The following is an 18,373-nucleotide window of genomic DNA, read 5'->3' on the forward strand; positions in this document are numbered from 1 at the left end:
AAACATGCATGTGTCATTAAAAAACAACCTTGATTTGATAGGAGATATTATTAAGTGTTGCTTTTGATAAAACAAGCTCTTTTTCATCATTAAAAAGAAAATCTTTATCCATTTTATTGCATATGAATGCTTGAACCCTTCTCTGTGGACACACTGTTTTTGTGGACATTAATAAACAACAGATTTGGTATAATAATGAGAAAATGTAATTGAAGGTGATAATTGTGTTAAATACATTCTATTATTAATCCCTCATGACATTTCAAATGGAAAATATTTTTATTTTTAAAGCTAATAGCAGTTACCCTCGCTGGACCTGTTTTGTCCCATGTCTCAAGAGTGACTACAAGCCTGTGTCTACAAAATTAGAAGGTCTCACAATAAAGAACTTATATTTAATCGTTGTCACAGCCGGTGCCTTTAAATTTGTGTATTAAACTACACGAACCACAATAAAGGATTTCTAAAAGTTTTGCGCAGTAGGCTACATATTCTTGTGTTGTTGTCTCTTTAAGAGGTTGGACAGGCTAGAGCTCCTCCAACGAAATGCGTCTGTCGCTCGGACATAGACTGTATAAAAACAGCTCGGACAGACTCTGTCCCGCACCGCAGTTTAACAGCCAGCCAGCTGACACGGAGCCGTTGAACCGCAAGCTGTGAGTATTATTCGTTTTGTTGTGTTTTTAACTTTTGCGCAGTAATGCAGATAATAATGTATATTATATTCTTATCGTCAACGCTTGTATCTGGCATTGCAGCAACAATCTAACTCTAGCTAGTCAAACAAGCTAGCCAGCAGGTGTTAGCTCGATGTACTTTAGCCTACTGTGCAAGCGGTGCACAATGAAAAACAATCTATGCTAACTCGCCATTGCCTACAACATTACTTGAATATCCTTTTAGTATCCTTACGTTTAATTAGCATATGTAGATCTTTGTCAATTTTGCGTGGGGTCAGTAAGCTATTAAGTTATTACTTATTGATTTATTTTTTTTAGTTCTTTACACTTCCACGCCAAATGTAAACCGGTTAGGCTTGACGATTGTAGAACACTAAGTTTGTTAACGCTTTTGATCTTTCTAGAATTCAGTAACGTTACATCACATGAATGACAGAAATCCGCACAAGTGTCCAGGATAAACAGTTTATTGGCGGTCATATCAGCCTAAGCATCATTTTAACGTGTGCTTGTATAAAAATGTCCTTTGCAGTTCAGTTGTTTTTCCATTTCGTGAGGTAACTGACTTTTCTGGGAGGAGGATAAATATTTAAGCACTGCAGACCTTTAAATAGGTAAATCATACCTGCAGAGATGTGCAGTATGGCCTTGTGAAAAATGGATGCTCTAATTATATGTGGACACGTAGTGTTTTGCCATTTTAAGTGCACTAGAAGAGTACACTTAAGAAGTAAGCTTATTTTTGTGTTACTACCATACTACTGCACATGTAAAGTGATTGATTTAGTTTAATTTAAATTGTTGTTTTTCACTATTGCAAATTCCTCATTATAATTACATACATGACATACAAATTTTAATAGAAAATATATTGAAGCATATTTCTGATTACCATAATTGCTTGTCAGTACATTCAACAGTATACTTCAACCATATTTCAAAGGCAATAGAATTATGAAATGCATATAAAGATGTACTCAAGTTTTTTTATTAATTGCGTTATACATTTTTATTTAATTGCAACTGACATGCAATTAAATGTAAAAAAAAAACCATTACATTTATTTAGCAATTAAAGAGGTTCTTTTGGAGTATTTTATTTCTGTAATAAATACTTTTAAAAGTGTACCTCTTTTTCCCAAGTGTGCAAAGAGTCTTTATTTTGGTTTCATTTTTACCTACATTGAGGGGTAAAGCGCTGTTTTCCTTTCCTCTCCAGAGCTTTTCACTGAACTGCACTTTTACCCGATTGGGAAAGGTTGGCTAAACTCACCTTGGATGTTAGCAATGGCCCTCATGCGACTACGACCCATGCGTTTGACCCTTTTGTCACCAAGAGGAAGATTTTCTCTTTGTGTGAATAGTGATGTCAAGTACAGAGTATCTGTGTCCCAGTCCCCCCAGCTTCTAGCCTTTGATAAGACAGTCGTAACTCATAACTTCCCTCCAAAGTATCTCCCGCTGACCATCACTGCATGCCGTCTGGCGTTCATGACATTAGTGCTCCCCACTTCTGTCAACTCTATATGCTTACGTGCTTTTTCGGCAAACCGGCACTTCTCAAGAAAAAGCCAGAACAGCCAGTCTCCCTTTAGAAAGACAAAAGGTACTGCTCCTGCCCCAGCATGTCTTGGTATAGAGTTATAGCAATTACATGCTTGCCTTTAGTACAAATATGTGAGGTTAAAAAAAAAAAAAATAGACTCTTTGGGTGAAATGGTATTCTTTGCTTGCTTGGGTTGATCGTGAAAAGGAAATTACAACATGGCTTCCACAAATGACTCTGTTATTGTTGTGTATTGTTCTGTGTTCCTATGCACCCTCCTATGTTACGTGAGGAGTACGTAAACGCCGTAGTTTTTGGAGTAGTGTCTTTAGGAGAAAATAAACGGCAAGCATTAGTTGAATGCTCACTCTCGTCTCACGTGTATTTCTTAGAAAATAAAAAGTCATATATAACCGTTATTGAAACAATGTTTCATGCGACCTACCATTCATATTTTCCCCGCAGTGTCATCGTCTGTCCTGGAGGGTGAGACGCTAGCTATGGGCATGTGGTCACTCGGCCTTGGCGCTGTGGGGGCCGCCATCGCCGGCTTAATACTTGCAAACACTGACTTCTTGCTGACTAAACCGGCACCTGCTTCTGTAGCATATCTAGGGAATGCTGACCTCAAAACCATCAACAGTGGTAAGAAATGATTTGAAGTCCGCATGAAGTGATAAGGATTTTTTTTTAATGAAATTTTGAAACATAACTAAGAAGAGCATTGAAGGAAACGCAGTATTTATTGAATGTTTTTCATCTGTATGAATTCAGATGAGAGGGCTTTAAAAGCGAAAACTCTCTGGGAGAAATCTGGTGCGGTGATCATGGCTGTCCGGCGACCTGGATGATTTTTGTGCAGAGAGGTAAAGTGATCATGTTCCTCATAACAAAGTTCAGGTGCTTTTTTTTTTTTTTTTTCCCCAGACAAAATCCGAGCACTTTTTTGCATTTTCTGCACTGATTTGAGGGAAAATCTATGTTAAAGGAATAATTCACCCCCAAAATTTTTTACATTTACTCACCCTCAGGCCAAGATATAAAGCATTACATCACTTGCTCACCAGTGGATCCTCTGCAGTGAATGGATGCCGTCAGTATGAGAGTCCAAACAGCTGATAAAAACATCACAATAATCCACATGAGTCCAGTCTGTCAATTAACATATTGTGAAGCGATAAGATGCATGTTTGTAGGAAACAAATCCATCAAGGCATTTGCTAAACAATTGTTTCTGACCAAAATACAAGTCCACAATCCATAATAATGCTTCCTTCAGTGAAAAAAGTCCATCCACATTTGTCCTCTCTCATCAAAGTCCACTGACACATTTTTCTGTCAGGACCACTATCGTCAAAGATGATTGACAATTAGCAAACAGTTTGGATTGGCGGTATGGTTCTGTTCTGGGCAAGAACTCCCTGCGCATCCATGCAGCCTAGCATGGATAAGAGCAGGAAGAGCAGCGATAACCCCCCGGGGTAAATCGAACTGAACCAACATGAATGTATTGCAGATATCATTAAGTTCAAAATGTAATGTACACATTTAGAATTAGTCTGATTCAAAGGAGAATCAGAAGGCTGAATCCTGACTGACAGAGGAGGAGTTGGGGATGGAGGAGGGTAATTAGCTATTGAGCAATGCGAAAACTGCTGATAATCCTGATGGACCTTATATATGAATGCTTAGATGGGTGTCGTATTCCTATAGGTAAATTCAGCAAATGTTCATTTTGGGTGAACTATTCCTTTAAAAAGAAGCTAAGAATACTACACTACTATTAGTTGCTAAAAGCACAAACCCGTAAGTCTAAATAATGAATACATAAGCATGTGGGGCTGCTGATGACATGATTGTGTATGTGCAGGAGGCCTCTGAGCTGTCCTCTCTGAAGCCCCAGCTGGATGAGCTCGGGGTCCCTCTGTATGCAGTTGTGAAGGAGAATGTAGGTACAGAGATTCAGGACTTCAGGCCTCACTTTGCAGGGGAGATCTTCCTGGATGAAAAGGTTAGTAAAGGCATGGTTCACCCCAAAATGGAAATTGTCATTTACTGTAATTCCAAACCCATAAGACTTCTGTTCATCTTCGAAACACAAATGAAGATGTTTTTAATGAAACCTGAGTTTTCTGTGCCTCCTTTCATTTTAAGTCCATGAAACCAAAACTTTGACGCTTCAAAAATTTCGTAAAGGGATCATAAAAGAAATCCATATGAATTGAGATGTTTAATCCAAGTCTTCCGAAAAACACTCACATGTATAGTACATAGAGCAATCAAGCCTGCATGATTTATTACCAAATGTATTACAGAATAGAGCATAAAGCTACCATTAATTAATTATTCATTCTGCTTGGGTGTCTAATTGTGCACAGCAAGCTTTTTATGGGCCACAACAGAGGAAGATGGGTGTGCTTGGTTTCATTCGCTTGGGAGTCTGGCAAAACTTTATAAGGGCTTGGAGGTCAGGTCACCAAGGCAACATGAATGGAGAAGGTTTCATCCTGGGAGGGGTGTTTGTCATCGGATCAGGTGAACAGGTAATCTATTAGATATTTCATAGCACCATTACAAAGCAAGAAAGTGCTTTCGCAGTGCATTTCAGAGCTTCTTCAACTACTTGCTTGTCTACACATATCCTGTTTTTTGTTTTCAGGGGGTTCTTCTAGAGCACAGAGAAAAGGAGTTTGGAGATAAAGTCAGCATACAGTTGGTTTTGGAAGCCGCTAAGAAAATTGTGGTAGAAAAGTAGATGTTGTCGAAGTTTGTCAGGTGCAGCAAAGCTGCCAAGTTTGATTCAAATAGATTAAGGAAAGTTCTCCCTTGATGGAGTCAGAACCCACCTCATCACATCTCTCCTACTAATGCCGTGAATAGAGAGAAAAGCTCAGGTTGTTGAATTGTTAGCACTGACTGGTACATTTAAGAGCTAAGTAACAATGGCATAGAATTGCATGTGGCCTCGTTTTAATTCTGGTGCTTTAGTATGTACAAATGGGACTAATGTTGTGTAATTGTTTTTGCACTTTAGAAATTGCTTGTCATGAATCATTGTATTGTTGTTTTTCACCTTCCTGCATTCCTTTGGTTGCCTGCTGCCACACTGGTGGTTTTCTGTGGTATGTGTATTAATGAAAGTCTGTTTCCAAACTCCATGTTGAAAGAGCAGATTTGATGCAAACACATGCTTACAAATCTGCTGGTTTCTGGTCAGTGAGCAGCCAAAGGCTTAGCTAGGGGTAGACAAAATGAACAATAAACAGGTCCTCTCCAAAAATTCAATGTCTTTATTTGAGATACTTTTGTGTATTATCCATGTGAATTGCAGTAATTTACGTAGTATTTCTCCTCGACACAACATGCTACTGAGCCATTCAGCTCTAATCCCTGATTAGTATTTGCATTTGCAACAAATGCAATTCTCCGCCCACCTACTGGTACGCTTGCATTTTAAAAGCAGAGGACTTTGAAACGGCCCTAAGGATAGCGTTTTGCTTGTTTAATTAGAAAGTGGTGTTCCATCTGGGGAAGCCAAGCCATCCGGTTCAGAATATGCCTGATTAAAGGAATAGTTCACCCTAAAATGAACATTTACTCCCCTACAATGAATTGTTCACCAATGGATCCCCTGCAGTGAATGGGAGCTTTCAGGATGAGAATTTAAGCAGCTGATAAAAGCATCACGATAATCCGTGACTTCAGTCAATCGATTATCATGTTGTGAAATGAAAAGCTGTGTTTGTAAGAAACAACTTCAAGGCATTTTAACTTTTAAAGCATTGCTTCTGGCCAAAATTAATCCATAACTTTTTTTTTTTTCTTTCTCCGGTGGAAAAGTTCATCCTTTGTTGTCCTCACCTTAAAATCCACTGACATGTTTGCTTAAAACCGTTTTCGTTTGTAAATGCTGCTTGATCTGGGCATATTTCTCTCCTGATTCAGACGAGGCGTGTATTTTAGCTGGAATTTTTTTTTTTTTTGTCGGCAAAGGTCTATGAATTTGTTACAAATGGTTTCTCACTTCACAAGACATTAACTGATGGGCTAGAGTTGGGTGGATTATTTGTGACTTTTTTTATTATTTTTTTTTTAATCAGCTGTTTGGACTCCTATTCTGACGGCACCCATTCACTGCTGAGGATCCATTGGTGAGCAAGATGTAATGCTAAATTTCTCCACATTCATCTATATCTTGGATGACCTGAGGGTTGTACTATTCCTTTAAATCAACTGTTATATGCCAAATATTTTCTTGGTTTTTCTAAGTATGATGCCCCTCTTTAGCAAATGCTGACAAACAAAGTAGTCTCAGACATAGTTTAATATCTTTATTACATTGTTCCAGATAAAATAAGACAAGGATTTAACAAAACGATATAAAATGCTGGAAAAATAAAACAAGCACCAATAATAACATTGAATAACTGTGCTGAAGTGGGTATTCCTTTACATGCAAGTAACATCACCCCCATTCTGCACTTTTCACACTAAAGGAAACCAATCAATAAATTGTGCTCTAAGCATGTGTGCCGTGAATCAATTTTCTTTTGGCGAGGTCTTATTTGGTGTGGCAATCTATATTTTGTTTTGACATTATACAATTTAATCGACAACCATAATGTTATAACTACATATAGAAAATAACATGATCACTGTAAGTTCATTAACAACATGATATTAAAGGTGCTGTAAGTTTTTGACTCTACTAAGAAACATGCTAAGTTAACAGGTTTATCTGAAAAACAATGCTAGTCAGTTATTCTCCTTTGAAAATGTGTGTTCCGGGACGGAATGTCGGTCTCTGTTTTGGTTTGTGAAACCTGCCCACTGCCAGTTTACCCAATTGTATTTCGGCACCCCGGGTTGTCAGTTGGCGGAAAACACAGCGCATTTCATTCATCGTCAATCTAGCAACCTGCGTGTGCGTAAAGTCTGAGGACTTGACAAAAAACCCTCTCCAATATTTAGAATTTGGACTACAACACCTAGTTCAACCACTCGGTGTCAATCCTACACCCAGCACCTTAAAATATGTACAATTACACCATTTTGGTTTTACATCCTATAAACATTGTCCGTGGTCTAGTGCAATTTACGAGCATAAAATATTTGAAAGATCTTGCAACACCACCTTTGCTAATAATTTAGTGTATTGCTGATATTACAGACAGTAAGCTGGGTTAGTGTGGTTGAGGATGCTATGACAGTATAACGTCTGTCGGTTTAAGTTTGGAATTCTGTGTCTATTATGTTGAGCATCACTATAAAGCATTGTGATGCTGGTGAGAATTACACGACCAACCAAACTTTATATGCTGGTACACTGCGCATTTTGAAAGGAAGGATGAGTCTTGACACTAGGTGGCTGAAGTGGTCTGTGATATTTGGTGTAACAGGACATCCCGGGAAGAAATCAGACAGTTTTGTATAAATCACAATCAAATAGTCATATTTGCATAACAAGTCCAACACTTCTCTATATCAAACCTAGATATGTTTTTGTACTATCATAGTAACGGGGAATTTGAGCATTAAACCCTGACTGCTTTCAACTGGGCTACCTTTTTCAACAGCATACTTGTGTTTACAACATTTAATGTGCTTGGATATTAGCACTCCATTGTAGGCATATAATTTAGCCTAAGGTCAAAAACAACAGATCTCTACTGCCTCTTGGAGGATATGATGAGAATAATGACGAGTCTGTGTCTCGTTGTACCCAAAAAGCAGAGTTGTGAGTATGATGGCAAAACAAAAACACTGCAAAGGTTTGTTAACTTCATCCACAAAAACAACAGGAACCAGACAACAAAAACTTCACACTGTAACATTACCACAATACATCAGGGAAAACAAGTTTGATCATATGTGCTCAGGTTACAGGACCAGAGGCTAGTGAACTAACTAATGGTTATATCATATACTACAGACACTATGACTGACATCATCATAATAAACACATACTAGATTCCCCCATGACAGCAATAAAGAAATCTGAGTGTTGTTCCCAAAACTATACATGTCTGAGATGTAATACATGATCAAGCAGGGCATATGAAGCAACTTTTTCTTCATACTCCAACTGAGCATATTTCTATCGAACATGAGCAAACTTTGTTCTTATCATTTGCTCTTGCTGCCAGAGATATGTAATGCTTGTCTTTAAGCCCAGACACAATTCTGTCCTATTTGGGGAAATTATTCATACAAATCACAAATACTAATAATAAGTATTAAATATTCCAATAAATATTATTTTGACCTTTCTTCAGTACACAAAATACAATCCACACAACCAAATGTCTTGGGAGACATTTGCAATGACTTCAAACCACACAGGTCTATAAGGCTTAAACAGAAATAATGATGGCCTGCAGGAAATGATATCAGTGATAGTCACCCGATAATTTTTGATGCGATCATGAAGGAGTGTTTGCACATCTCAGGGTCTCTTTTGTAGTACAGAGTAAAGCACACTGCATTCACTGTGTAAGTGCACTTAATGGGCACATAGTGGAGCATGAAAGGTGGAAATACTTCTTCTGGCAGAATAAAGATGAAAACCCAATTTCCTTAAATGTCTTTACTAACAACGCACATGGGACAGTGGAGCTGGAGAGACGTTTGAGCCACAAACCTGGAAATCTTAGAAAGTTCTGAGCCAAGGATCATTAGTGAGAAAAAAAAAAATCATACAACATGCCTATGATAATCTAGTATAAATCAAAGTAGTGAATATATTGGTAAATAAGTCTACGTGTGTGTGTGGTCAACACAAGATGGAGGCGTAAAGCAATGCAGCAGTTAACATTCAAGCATCTTTAACTAAATCCAGCAGTAAGTTCTGACCTTCACTGTACATATAGTCATTTTGGATAGTAAAATAACATGGGTAAAATTGTCAAAAAATATATAACTCCGAACAGCAAAACAAAAATAAATATGTTCTACCCTTCAAGTTATGCCCACTAACCTCCAGTGCAGTGGAGGACATCAACATGGGCCGCAAACCTAGACCTCTCTACAGACCCTTGTTAAAATAAACAGTAGTGATGCTAGGATTGCTTTGTCGTATACTCTCTTGAAGCTCCGGCTCCAGGCTGCTCACCTTCATAGAACTTTACGGAGACAGGAAACAACCCAAATCAGCATGTCAATCAAACCATGGCAAAAGCGTTTCTAAATTAGAAGCACTCACCTCTTCTGTGGGAACAGAGCACAGCACAGCGGAGTGGCAAACACCAGACTGTGGAGATGGATGTGTAAAATAAGTCATTCATTCATTGTTTTAAACCATGATTGCGGTGTATAGCAAATAAACAGTGCCTTAAAAACTCACCAGAATCCAACAAGTCCAACTTGTACAGGGGCATTGAGAACCGGGAACCGCTGAGAAATTAACACATTTTTAAGAAGCATTTTAAAACACGTCCTCACAGACAGATTCAGATAGATGCTTGAAATGAGTCTGTTTGTGATTCCTTACCTTCATGAAGGCCTTCTTCTCTAAGGCATTCATGATAACTGGAGGAATAGCTGTGCGAGGAAATATATATTTTCAAAAACCCATTTTCTTAAATTCATATTTAACTAATTTATTTGGCTGTGAATAAGAGGTAGATGGAATAAATTTAGTGATTTAATAAATTTTATTTAAAAAAACCCCATCAAAATACAGTGCCGTGAAAAGGTTTTTGCCCCCTTCCTGTTTTTTTTTTTTTTTGTCACTTAAAAGATTCAGATCATCAAACAAATTTTAATATTGCACAAAGATAACCCGAGAAAATACAAAATGCAGTTTTGAAATAATGATTTCATTTATTAAGGGAAAAAAAGCTGTCTAAACCTGCCCATCTAATCTAATAACTGGTTGTACCACCCTTTGCAGCAACAACTGCAATCAAGTGTTTGCGATAACTGGCACTGAGTCTTTCACATCGCTGTGGAGGAATTTTGGCCCACTCTTCTTTGCAGAATTGTTTTAATTCAGCCACATTGGAGGGTTTTTGAGCATGAATGGGCTGTTTAAGGTCATGCCACAGCATCTCAATCGGATTTAAGTCTGGACTTTGACCTGGCCACTCCAAAACCTTAATTTTGTTTATCTTGAGCCATTCAGAGGTGGACTTGCTGGTGTGTTTGGGATCATTGTCCTGCTGCATAACACAAGTGCGCTTGAGCTTGAGGTCACAAACTGACGGCCGGACATTCTCCTTCAGGATTTTCTGATAGAGTGCAGAATTCATGGCTTCATCAATTATGACAAGTCGTCCAGGTCCAAACCATAACACTACCACCACCACCATGTTTGACTGTTGGGATGATGTTCTTTTTATGAAATCCTGTGCTGGTTTTACGCCAGATGTAACGGGACACACACCTTCCAAAAAGTTCAACTTTTGTCTCATCAGTCCACAGAATATTTGCCCAAAAGTCTTTGGGATAATCAAGATATTTTTTGGCAAATGTGAGACGAGCCTGTGTGTTCTTTTTGGTCAGCAGTGGCTTTTGCCTTGGAACTCTCCCATGGATGCCGTTTTTGCCCAGTCTCTTTCTTATTGTTGAATCATGAACACTGACCTTAATTGAGGCAAGTGAGGCCTGCAGTTCTTTAGATGTTGTTCTGGGTTCTTTTATGACCTCCTGGATGAGTCGTCATTGCTCTCTTGGAGTAATTTTGGTAGGCTGGCTACTCCTGGGAAGGTTCACCACTGTTCCAAGTTTTCTCCATTTGTGGATAATGGTTCTGACTGTGGTTCGCTGGAGTCTCAAAGCCTTAGAAATGGCTTTCCAGACTGCTACATGTCAACTATTTTGTTTCTCATCTGTTCTTGAATTTCTTTAGATCGCGGCATGATGTGTTGCTCTTTAAGCATGCTTCTCTTTGTCAGACAGGTTCTATTTAAGTGATTTCTTGATTCAACAGGTCTGGCAGTGATCAGGCTTGGGTGTGGCCAGTGAAATTTAAAATAATGTGGTTAATTGCAGTTCTTTCATGATTTAACAGGAGGGGGCAATTCATTTTTCACGTAGGGCCAGGTAGGTTTGGACAGCTTTTTTCCCTTAATAAATTAAATCATCATTTAAAAACTGCATTTTGTATTTACTTGCATTATCTTTGTGTAATATTAAAATTTGTTCGATGATCTGAATCTTTTAAGTGTGACAAATATGCAAAAAAAAATTAAAACTGGAAGGGGGCAAAAACCTTTCACGGCACTGCATATTAGGGCTGGGTAAAAAATATCGATATCTCCATATTAATCGATTCTCATTTTTACGGAACGAAAAATATTGATTCTTAAATCCCAAAAATCGTTTAGTCTAGCCTGTTTCAGTTAATGGACGGAACGTTGAAGGGCACTTCCCATCCAATATATCGCAAGGAGCATTGTGCTTTGGTACTTTTAATATGAAACAAAGTCTCAGATTTAAAATTCTGTCCATTGTATTGCAGTGTTTAAACAACAAATGCCGTTTTGGCGCTGTTTAATGTGGAGTGACAGATCGCTGTAGCGCCTCAGTTCAACAGACGCGGTAGCGCAAGGCGCACGTGAACTGATAATCTCCTCCATTAATACCAGTTTCAGCACAACATAAACATGACTAAACATCTGAAGAAGTTAAAAGAAAGAGTACAACTTTACAAGCCGTATCCTGTCTCATGTAATCGCTCAATCAGTGTTTCAGCCGCGCAAAGATGTCAATATAATGGCTTCTAAACAATGTCACGTAACGTCACATTTACCTCAGAAAAAACATTTGGTGACCATAAACGCATTAGTCAGATAGAAAAATAAACTGTAGAGAGGGGCATTTTGCTAAATATGTGCACCATATAATATATTCATTATAAATTTTACTGTTCTTCAATGTTTAATTTATGTTTGAATAAATCCAAGTTTTTATGACGGCCACCATTGTTTATATTTAAAAAAAAAACAACTGAAGTAGAAATATTATGTAATTGTCATTTTTATTATTTTTAATAAGTGTAATTTTAACAAATCAGTCAATTATAACATTCAATATTATAGTAATGTAGTACCAACTGACTCATGTATATTTTACAGCTTTAGTTGAGAGATTTTTTTCCCTTCCAAAATAATCGATATTGAATCAAATCGGTAATCGAATCGAATCGAATCGCAAGCCTGTGAATGGGAATCTAATCGAATCGTGAAATTTGTGTCAAAACCCAGCCCTACTGTATATAGGAGCTCCAAAATATTTATGTGAAAAACATCTACAAAAGCTTACCCATAGCTGGCACTGCCATGCCGATACGAGACACCACCACTTGTATGATGGCTTGCTGAGCAGCTTTACTTGATTCTCCGAGACGTTTTCCCTCGGCATCGGTAACAGGAATGCCACACTTCAGCTCTCTGTAGAAGAAAAATTCAAAAACACTTTGCTTAAAACCTTATGTATAATGCATTATAAAAGTAGTTTTAATGCATTAATTATGCCTTGTAATGCACCTTATAATGTGTTACAATGTACATTATGAATAATTATAATGCATTATACCCTTTAATAACCCTTTTTAATGCATTATACAACAACATATGTACATTTTAGTAATTAAAAAACAGTTTTCTCACTTACCTTTGTCTCATGAAGGGTATGTTGATACAGTTTGCTGCTGCCACTGCAGCAAATGGAACAAAACGCCCCATAATAGCTGGCAAGTGCTGAGAAAAAATAAGATATTTCAAGTCACTACTGCCATATATTGTCTAGACTCTAGATGTAAAAACAACAGTCAACAATTAAAGGGATAGTCCACATTTTTCATCATTTTGGGGTGAACTATTCCTTTAAGCCAAGAAAGAGGTAAATCAAATTTTTGCACAGGGTAATAAAGATAAAAATATTCAACCACTGTCTACATTTTTTAAAACATCTTTTGCTGTTTGCTGACTGGAGTAATAGCTGCTGAGAATATATGAATTAAAACAATAAAAAAATATATATATATTATTTTAAATTGCGTCACAATTTTGATCAAATAAACACAGCCACGGTGAGCATAAGAGACGTTAAAATCAATTATTTTAATGTTAAAAAACCTAAAAAAAAGAAGTAGTGAACAGTAGTGTATTTAAGAAAATATATAAATGAAACTAATAGCGAGTAGTAAACTTATATCTTAGGGCCAGATTTATTAACAGCTTGCGCCAGTGCAAACCCTCTTTTGGCATTAAAATAGTACTGTTAAGATTTACTAAAGACGCGCCGTGAACAATTAGCGCTGAAAAGGCATGGACACAGTTATTTTTGTGCCTGACCTTATTGAATATGCATTTGTAGGAGTTTCCCTTTCAGACGAAAAATGTATGGGAGGAGAGTATTAAAATCAACAATTTACTAACGTTTGCGCTCATCAAATTACTGGTATTTGCACCATTATTTAACGCCCAAAAAAAGTATGTCTCTGGTCATTATGGAAATGATCTGGCTGCGTATGTGTTCTTTAATGTGCATATTGTTATTAAATCACCTGCAGAATTTCCACCTTTCATTGGCACTTTTATGGAATTGTGCTCTAACACTAATTTGCCATTTAGTAAATCTGGCCCTTAATTTTTTTATATTTTGTTTGCTTAAAGTCACCCTGTAATTAACAATAACATACTGAGTAGTTTAGTGAAAGGACAGACCTTGGTCAGAGACTTCAGTCCAAGGGCTGTTACTACAGCTCCAGTTGTAGCACTAACGTAGGCTGCTCCAAGCTGGCTGCAAAATTTAAAATAAAATACGTGTTAAGTATTACTGAACAGATCAGTACCATTAATATTTTTCATGGTGCTCATAATTCCTGATATTACAGAATGCACAACTCTCCTTTACCAAGAAAGCTTGGGTTCAGAAAAAGCTATGTGTGTGTCAAACAATACAAGCCTCACTGCATAACCTGTAAATCCAGCAACTGATGCTTAGTGAAAAAATGATACAGGCAATTATGTTGTTAGATAATAAACTGCCAATAAACACATGATCAGAATGGAAACATGAATAAATGAGCATGCTGTCTGAATCTGCCTGTATTCAGAATGTGTAGTGATCATGAAACACTGGCATCTCTGCTCCATGGAAGTTCATGGAGTACAAGTGGAACAGATTCCACCACTTGTATCATCATGGCAATTTGGCTCATGCAACAGATTTCAGGAAACGAAACTGTGCAATATACCAACATAGTGTGGGCGAAACACATCACACCATCAAGAGAGAGCTGCCATGAGGCCTCCATATAGAAACCTGCATCTAGATTGTTTCTAGCAGTGATCTTAGCCTTCATACTTCATGGTGATTGCCGCGTCTCCACTGCGGTTAGTGTAGTTGACAATGGCGTTGAAGGACTGGTTTACCCACTGCCAGAACACCACTGCTGGGGTTGTCCTGATAACAGAGAGAGAGAGACTTAAATTAAAAGAAAAATGCATATTTTTAAAAAAATATTATAAAACTATTTATAATTAAAAACCCTTTCATAGACAATGCTGCAGTCATAAGAATCTCCCACACAAGGCTGTAATTTGAGTCACATGTTGGTCTTGCTCAAAATGACTCATTTGCAGATGACTCACTGATCCAAGTAAAAAAAAAATAATAATAAAAAAAAGTGTCCACAAAACCAGTAAAAAAAAAAAAAAAGAAATAAAGAAATGTCACTTTTTTCAATCTTAGTCAAAGTATTCTTTTACTTTTGATTAATGTTTTAAAAGCAAAAAATACCACCATAAAACAGTCAAACTTCTAACCCTAAATCAAACCACCAAACTAAGCTAATCCGTAGGAGTGCTGTCTTTTCCATGATGACTCATTTAGGAAGTATTCACAGAACCAAGCGGGGATATTTATCCCAGGCCATGGAAAAATTTACTCCATTTCCTTTTCTGGCTTTAATGTATAACAGGTCTATACACACTTTCTGCCCTTTTGGTGTCCAGAACAATGAGTGATCCAGTGTGACAGTGTGCTTACCTGTAAAAGGTAAGCATGCAACCCGTAATGGTCATGTTCATGGGCACTTGTGCAGACATGCGTCCAACTAGCAGCATTTTCTCTCCTGTGTCTGGGTGGAAAGCAGAGTCGTAAATGTATTTGGCCCTCCATAGCTGATCTTCTGTTAGCCCAGGCTTCACAATTCCCAACCTGTAAAAGAGGGCACAGCAGTACAGTAACAGTAATTCACGAAAACATAGACTGTATCTATGATAAACTGGCAATAGCATGAAGAGCTAAAACAGTATTTAAAGGGGTCCTATTATGCTTTTTAATAAATTTTGTGTATGTTTGGGCATAAAAAAAGATCTAGAAAGTTACAAATCTCAAAGTCCACTCCAAAGGGAGATATTTAGTTTTTTAAAAATCCCTTTTCAAGAACTACAACGAACGGCTCGTTTGGACTACAGCGTTGGTTTCCGGGCTTTGTGATATCACAAAGCGGCTCATTAGAATATCATTAAAAATAATTCCCGCCTACAGAAATTTGAATGTGAAGTGTGTAATTTTTGAATTTTAAAATATGTCTCTCCAAATTAAGCTGGGATAGCAGAAACTAAGTAAGCCATTTGTAGGTTGATTCCTCTGAAAAGCTCTGTGGCACTTTCAAAACATTGCTATTTTTGTTTGAGTATCTTAACCAGTAACACTGACCAATGGCATTTGGGGTGGGACTCGCATCTGTTTGTCTGACCAATGGAAGATGGGGGAGTGCTTGATAACAGCCATTAATAAGACTTCACAGGGCATCAGAGGAGGTAAAACACACATATATATATACTACTTGAAAAGATTAAGATTGTTTTTTTTTTTGAAAGAATTCTCTTATGCTCACCAAGAATTGAAACAATAATATTGTGAAATATTATTACAACTTTTACCATTTGCTATTTTTATACATTTTAAAATGTAATTAAATCCTTTTATGACAAAACTGAATTTTCAGCAGCTAATATTCTAGTCTTCAGTGTCACATGATCTTAAAAAAAAACATATGCTGATTTGGTGTTTTACCACACATTTTGTATTATCAATGTTGTGACAACAGCTGTGCTGCTATTTTTGTGGAAATTGTGATGCTTTTTTGAGGATTCTATAAAGTAAATAGAAAGTTTAAAAGAACTATTTATTTGAAAAAGAAATTTCTTGTAAAAAGTAGAAGTATCTTCTGTCACTTTTTCTATCAATGTAATGCAATGTAATTATTTGAACAGATGTACATTTCACCATAGCTCCTCTTTCAACAAAGTGAAACCTTGCTGCTATTTATAAAGACAAGACAAACGAGGTTGCACATATGTAATTAGCAGGGCCTAGTTTCAAACCACAAATCCATGCTACAGTATTTTAAGAATCTGTTTAGAAAGGAAAACGACCATTCTATATATTGCACTCTAAAACTTCTCCAGTAAAGTTCTGATTGGTAATTCTACAGTTTCTAAATTATGTTAAAGTACAGGATTTCACCCCTGAAGTTCATAGATACAGCATTAAAAACAGGCCAGAGGGATCACAGACCTGTAGTTCTCCACAGTAACTCTGGCATCCTCTAAAACCTCACTGGACAGCAGCACGTTTCTGGGGTCCGTCACCATGAAGAAGTGCTGAGCTCGGCCCATAAACGTGCCCTGGTCCCATCGTGGTTCCTTAATGTTGATATTCAGAGGCAAATCTCCAGACATCCTATCGGCTTCTGTGAAGATCACAAAGAAGTCTGGATTATAGCGTCCAATTATACTGAGAAACAAAGGCAGGTTTAGAAGTTGTTTAAACCTGATGTGTGGGAACAAGGTGATTTCTAGACTAAAGAACAAATGATTGAGGCCTCTGTCATGAAGAATGTTGAAGCTGCAGCAATGCCGACATAGTTGTGGTGGGTGACACAATGGTTTCAAAGGTGAAAGTAAAACCAAGAAAATTAATGACTGGGGACATTAAAAGTAACAGCTTTTAAACCATATTTACTCATGAACAGGACGGACCCTGTCTCTTTATGTTCATACTTATTAATACGCTTATGGTCATATGCACGCCTGTAAACAATAATGCCTGACAGATGAACATGTGAGATTAGCAATACATACATATAGAAAGAAGAAGGACTAGCCGGTGCTGTTTACAGCAGAAAGTATCTAACTAAACTGTTTATTAACTAAAGGAATGGGTATTGTTTATCTAGCATGGAAAGGCGAGCTATAAAGCGCATATTTACAGCTATTGTAGCTAATGCTAGCTGCTCAGCTGGTGTGATGTGAAGTCCGATGACAGGAATTTCATTTCATTTCACCGAAGCTGTCACTTTGTCAAGATGCTTTGTATGTGCACATTTTTACTTAACTTATAAAGTACGCAATTTCATTATGAGCAAACTCATATTCCCTTCAACGGGCTAAAATACCGTTAGCTAGCTTCAACATAAACACAACAACCATATCAAAACACACAACCGTGCATTTTTGTTTAAAGAGTCATTCAATAAAACATCTGACACAGACCTTGCGAAATCACCACAGGTTAGGTTCAGGTACACCTTGAAGCAGACGACCTCAGTGCTGACTGCCTTCCTCTGCGTGTACACTCACTGAACGCACTTCCGGTCTCGCCTTGAAAATCCGCCTGAAGAGGGCTGAAGTCGAACGGATACTTTTTTGTGCGTAAAAGGCGGTGATAAGAGTAGAGAGACCAGCAGTTGGCTCGTGAGACGGGGCGTGGGAGAGAGCTGCGCTGTGATTGGTGGTTCTGAAGGTGGGCGTGGATGAGAGCTGCATTATGATTGGTTATTCGATTCGTGATTCCTGAGAATGCTGCTGACCTCCGCGGACGTTGAGTTGCTCTAATGGGGATTTTCCGATTTTTGAAAAAGTATTAAAGGTGTTCAGAGCGACTTTTTGCAAAATATCAGCCAGATGTCAACCAAATTATTCCTTCAGCCACACTCCCTCCCAGCTCCCTCCAAGCATGGCCGTAGCCAGGGTTTGAAAATTAGTGAGGTCCGGGGTGGGGTTAAGAATTGTGCTTGATATGAGTAGTTTTAAACAGGCAAATTACTCATTCAGACTCAGAGAACACATTTTATTTTTGAACATGAAAAATGGACCGAGGTGACCTCTGCGGCTCCAAGCCATACAGT

At 37.7% G+C, this 18,373-nt stretch overlaps 2 protein-coding genes across 2 annotated transcripts; one reads left to right on the forward strand and one right to left on the reverse strand.

Moving 5' to 3' along the window:
• Positions 1-547: 547 nt before the first annotated feature.
• Positions 548-5,506, forward strand: selenou1a (selenoprotein U 1a). Its single transcript, XM_016268411.1, has 6 exons — positions 548-656; positions 2,692-2,871; positions 3,001-3,092; positions 4,097-4,237; positions 4,605-4,769; positions 4,886-5,506. Exons 2-6 carry the CDS (start codon positions 2,727-2,729, stop codon positions 4,979-4,981), a joined length of 639 nt encoding a protein of 212 aa, XP_016123897.1. The 5' UTR covers positions 548-656; positions 2,692-2,726; the 3' UTR covers positions 4,982-5,506.
• A 1,673-nt stretch (positions 5,507-7,179) lies between these two features.
• On the reverse strand, positions 7,180-17,875 carry sfxn3 (sideroflexin 3). Its single transcript, XM_016268410.1, has 11 exons — positions 17,739-17,875; positions 16,762-16,936; positions 15,223-15,393; positions 14,539-14,637; positions 13,896-13,971; positions 12,841-12,926; positions 12,490-12,617; positions 9,716-9,765; positions 9,569-9,618; positions 9,428-9,475; positions 7,180-9,347 (listed from the first exon to the last, which is right to left on the reverse strand). Exons 2-11 carry the CDS (start codon positions 16,923-16,925, stop codon positions 9,251-9,253), a joined length of 969 nt encoding a protein of 322 aa, XP_016123896.1. The 5' UTR covers positions 16,926-16,936; positions 17,739-17,875; the 3' UTR covers positions 7,180-9,250.
• Positions 17,876-18,373: the final 498 nt, after the last annotated feature.

This window comes from Sinocyclocheilus grahami, unplaced genomic scaffold (genome assembly GCF_001515645.1).
Source record: "Sinocyclocheilus grahami isolate Dianchi unplaced genomic scaffold, SAMN03320097.WGS_v1.1 scaffold45.1, whole genome shotgun sequence".
NCBI lineage: Eukaryota > Metazoa > Chordata > Actinopteri > Cypriniformes > Cyprinidae > Sinocyclocheilus > Sinocyclocheilus grahami.

Excerpts from the sequence above, each read along its gene's own strand:
- sfxn3 (XM_016268410.1), bottom strand. The coding sequence starts at position 16,925 with ATGTCTGGAGATTTGCCTCTGAATATCAACATTAAGGAACCACGATGG. Across the intron at positions 14,638-15,222 it reads TGCATGCTTACCTTTTACAG|GACAACCCCAGCAGTGGTGT; the intron begins GTAAGCACACTG and ends CTCTGTTATCAG. Across the intron at positions 9,476-9,568 it reads GTTGGACTTGTTGGATTCTG|TCTGGTGTTTGCCACTCCGC; the intron begins GTGAGTTTTTAA and ends CCATCTCCACAG.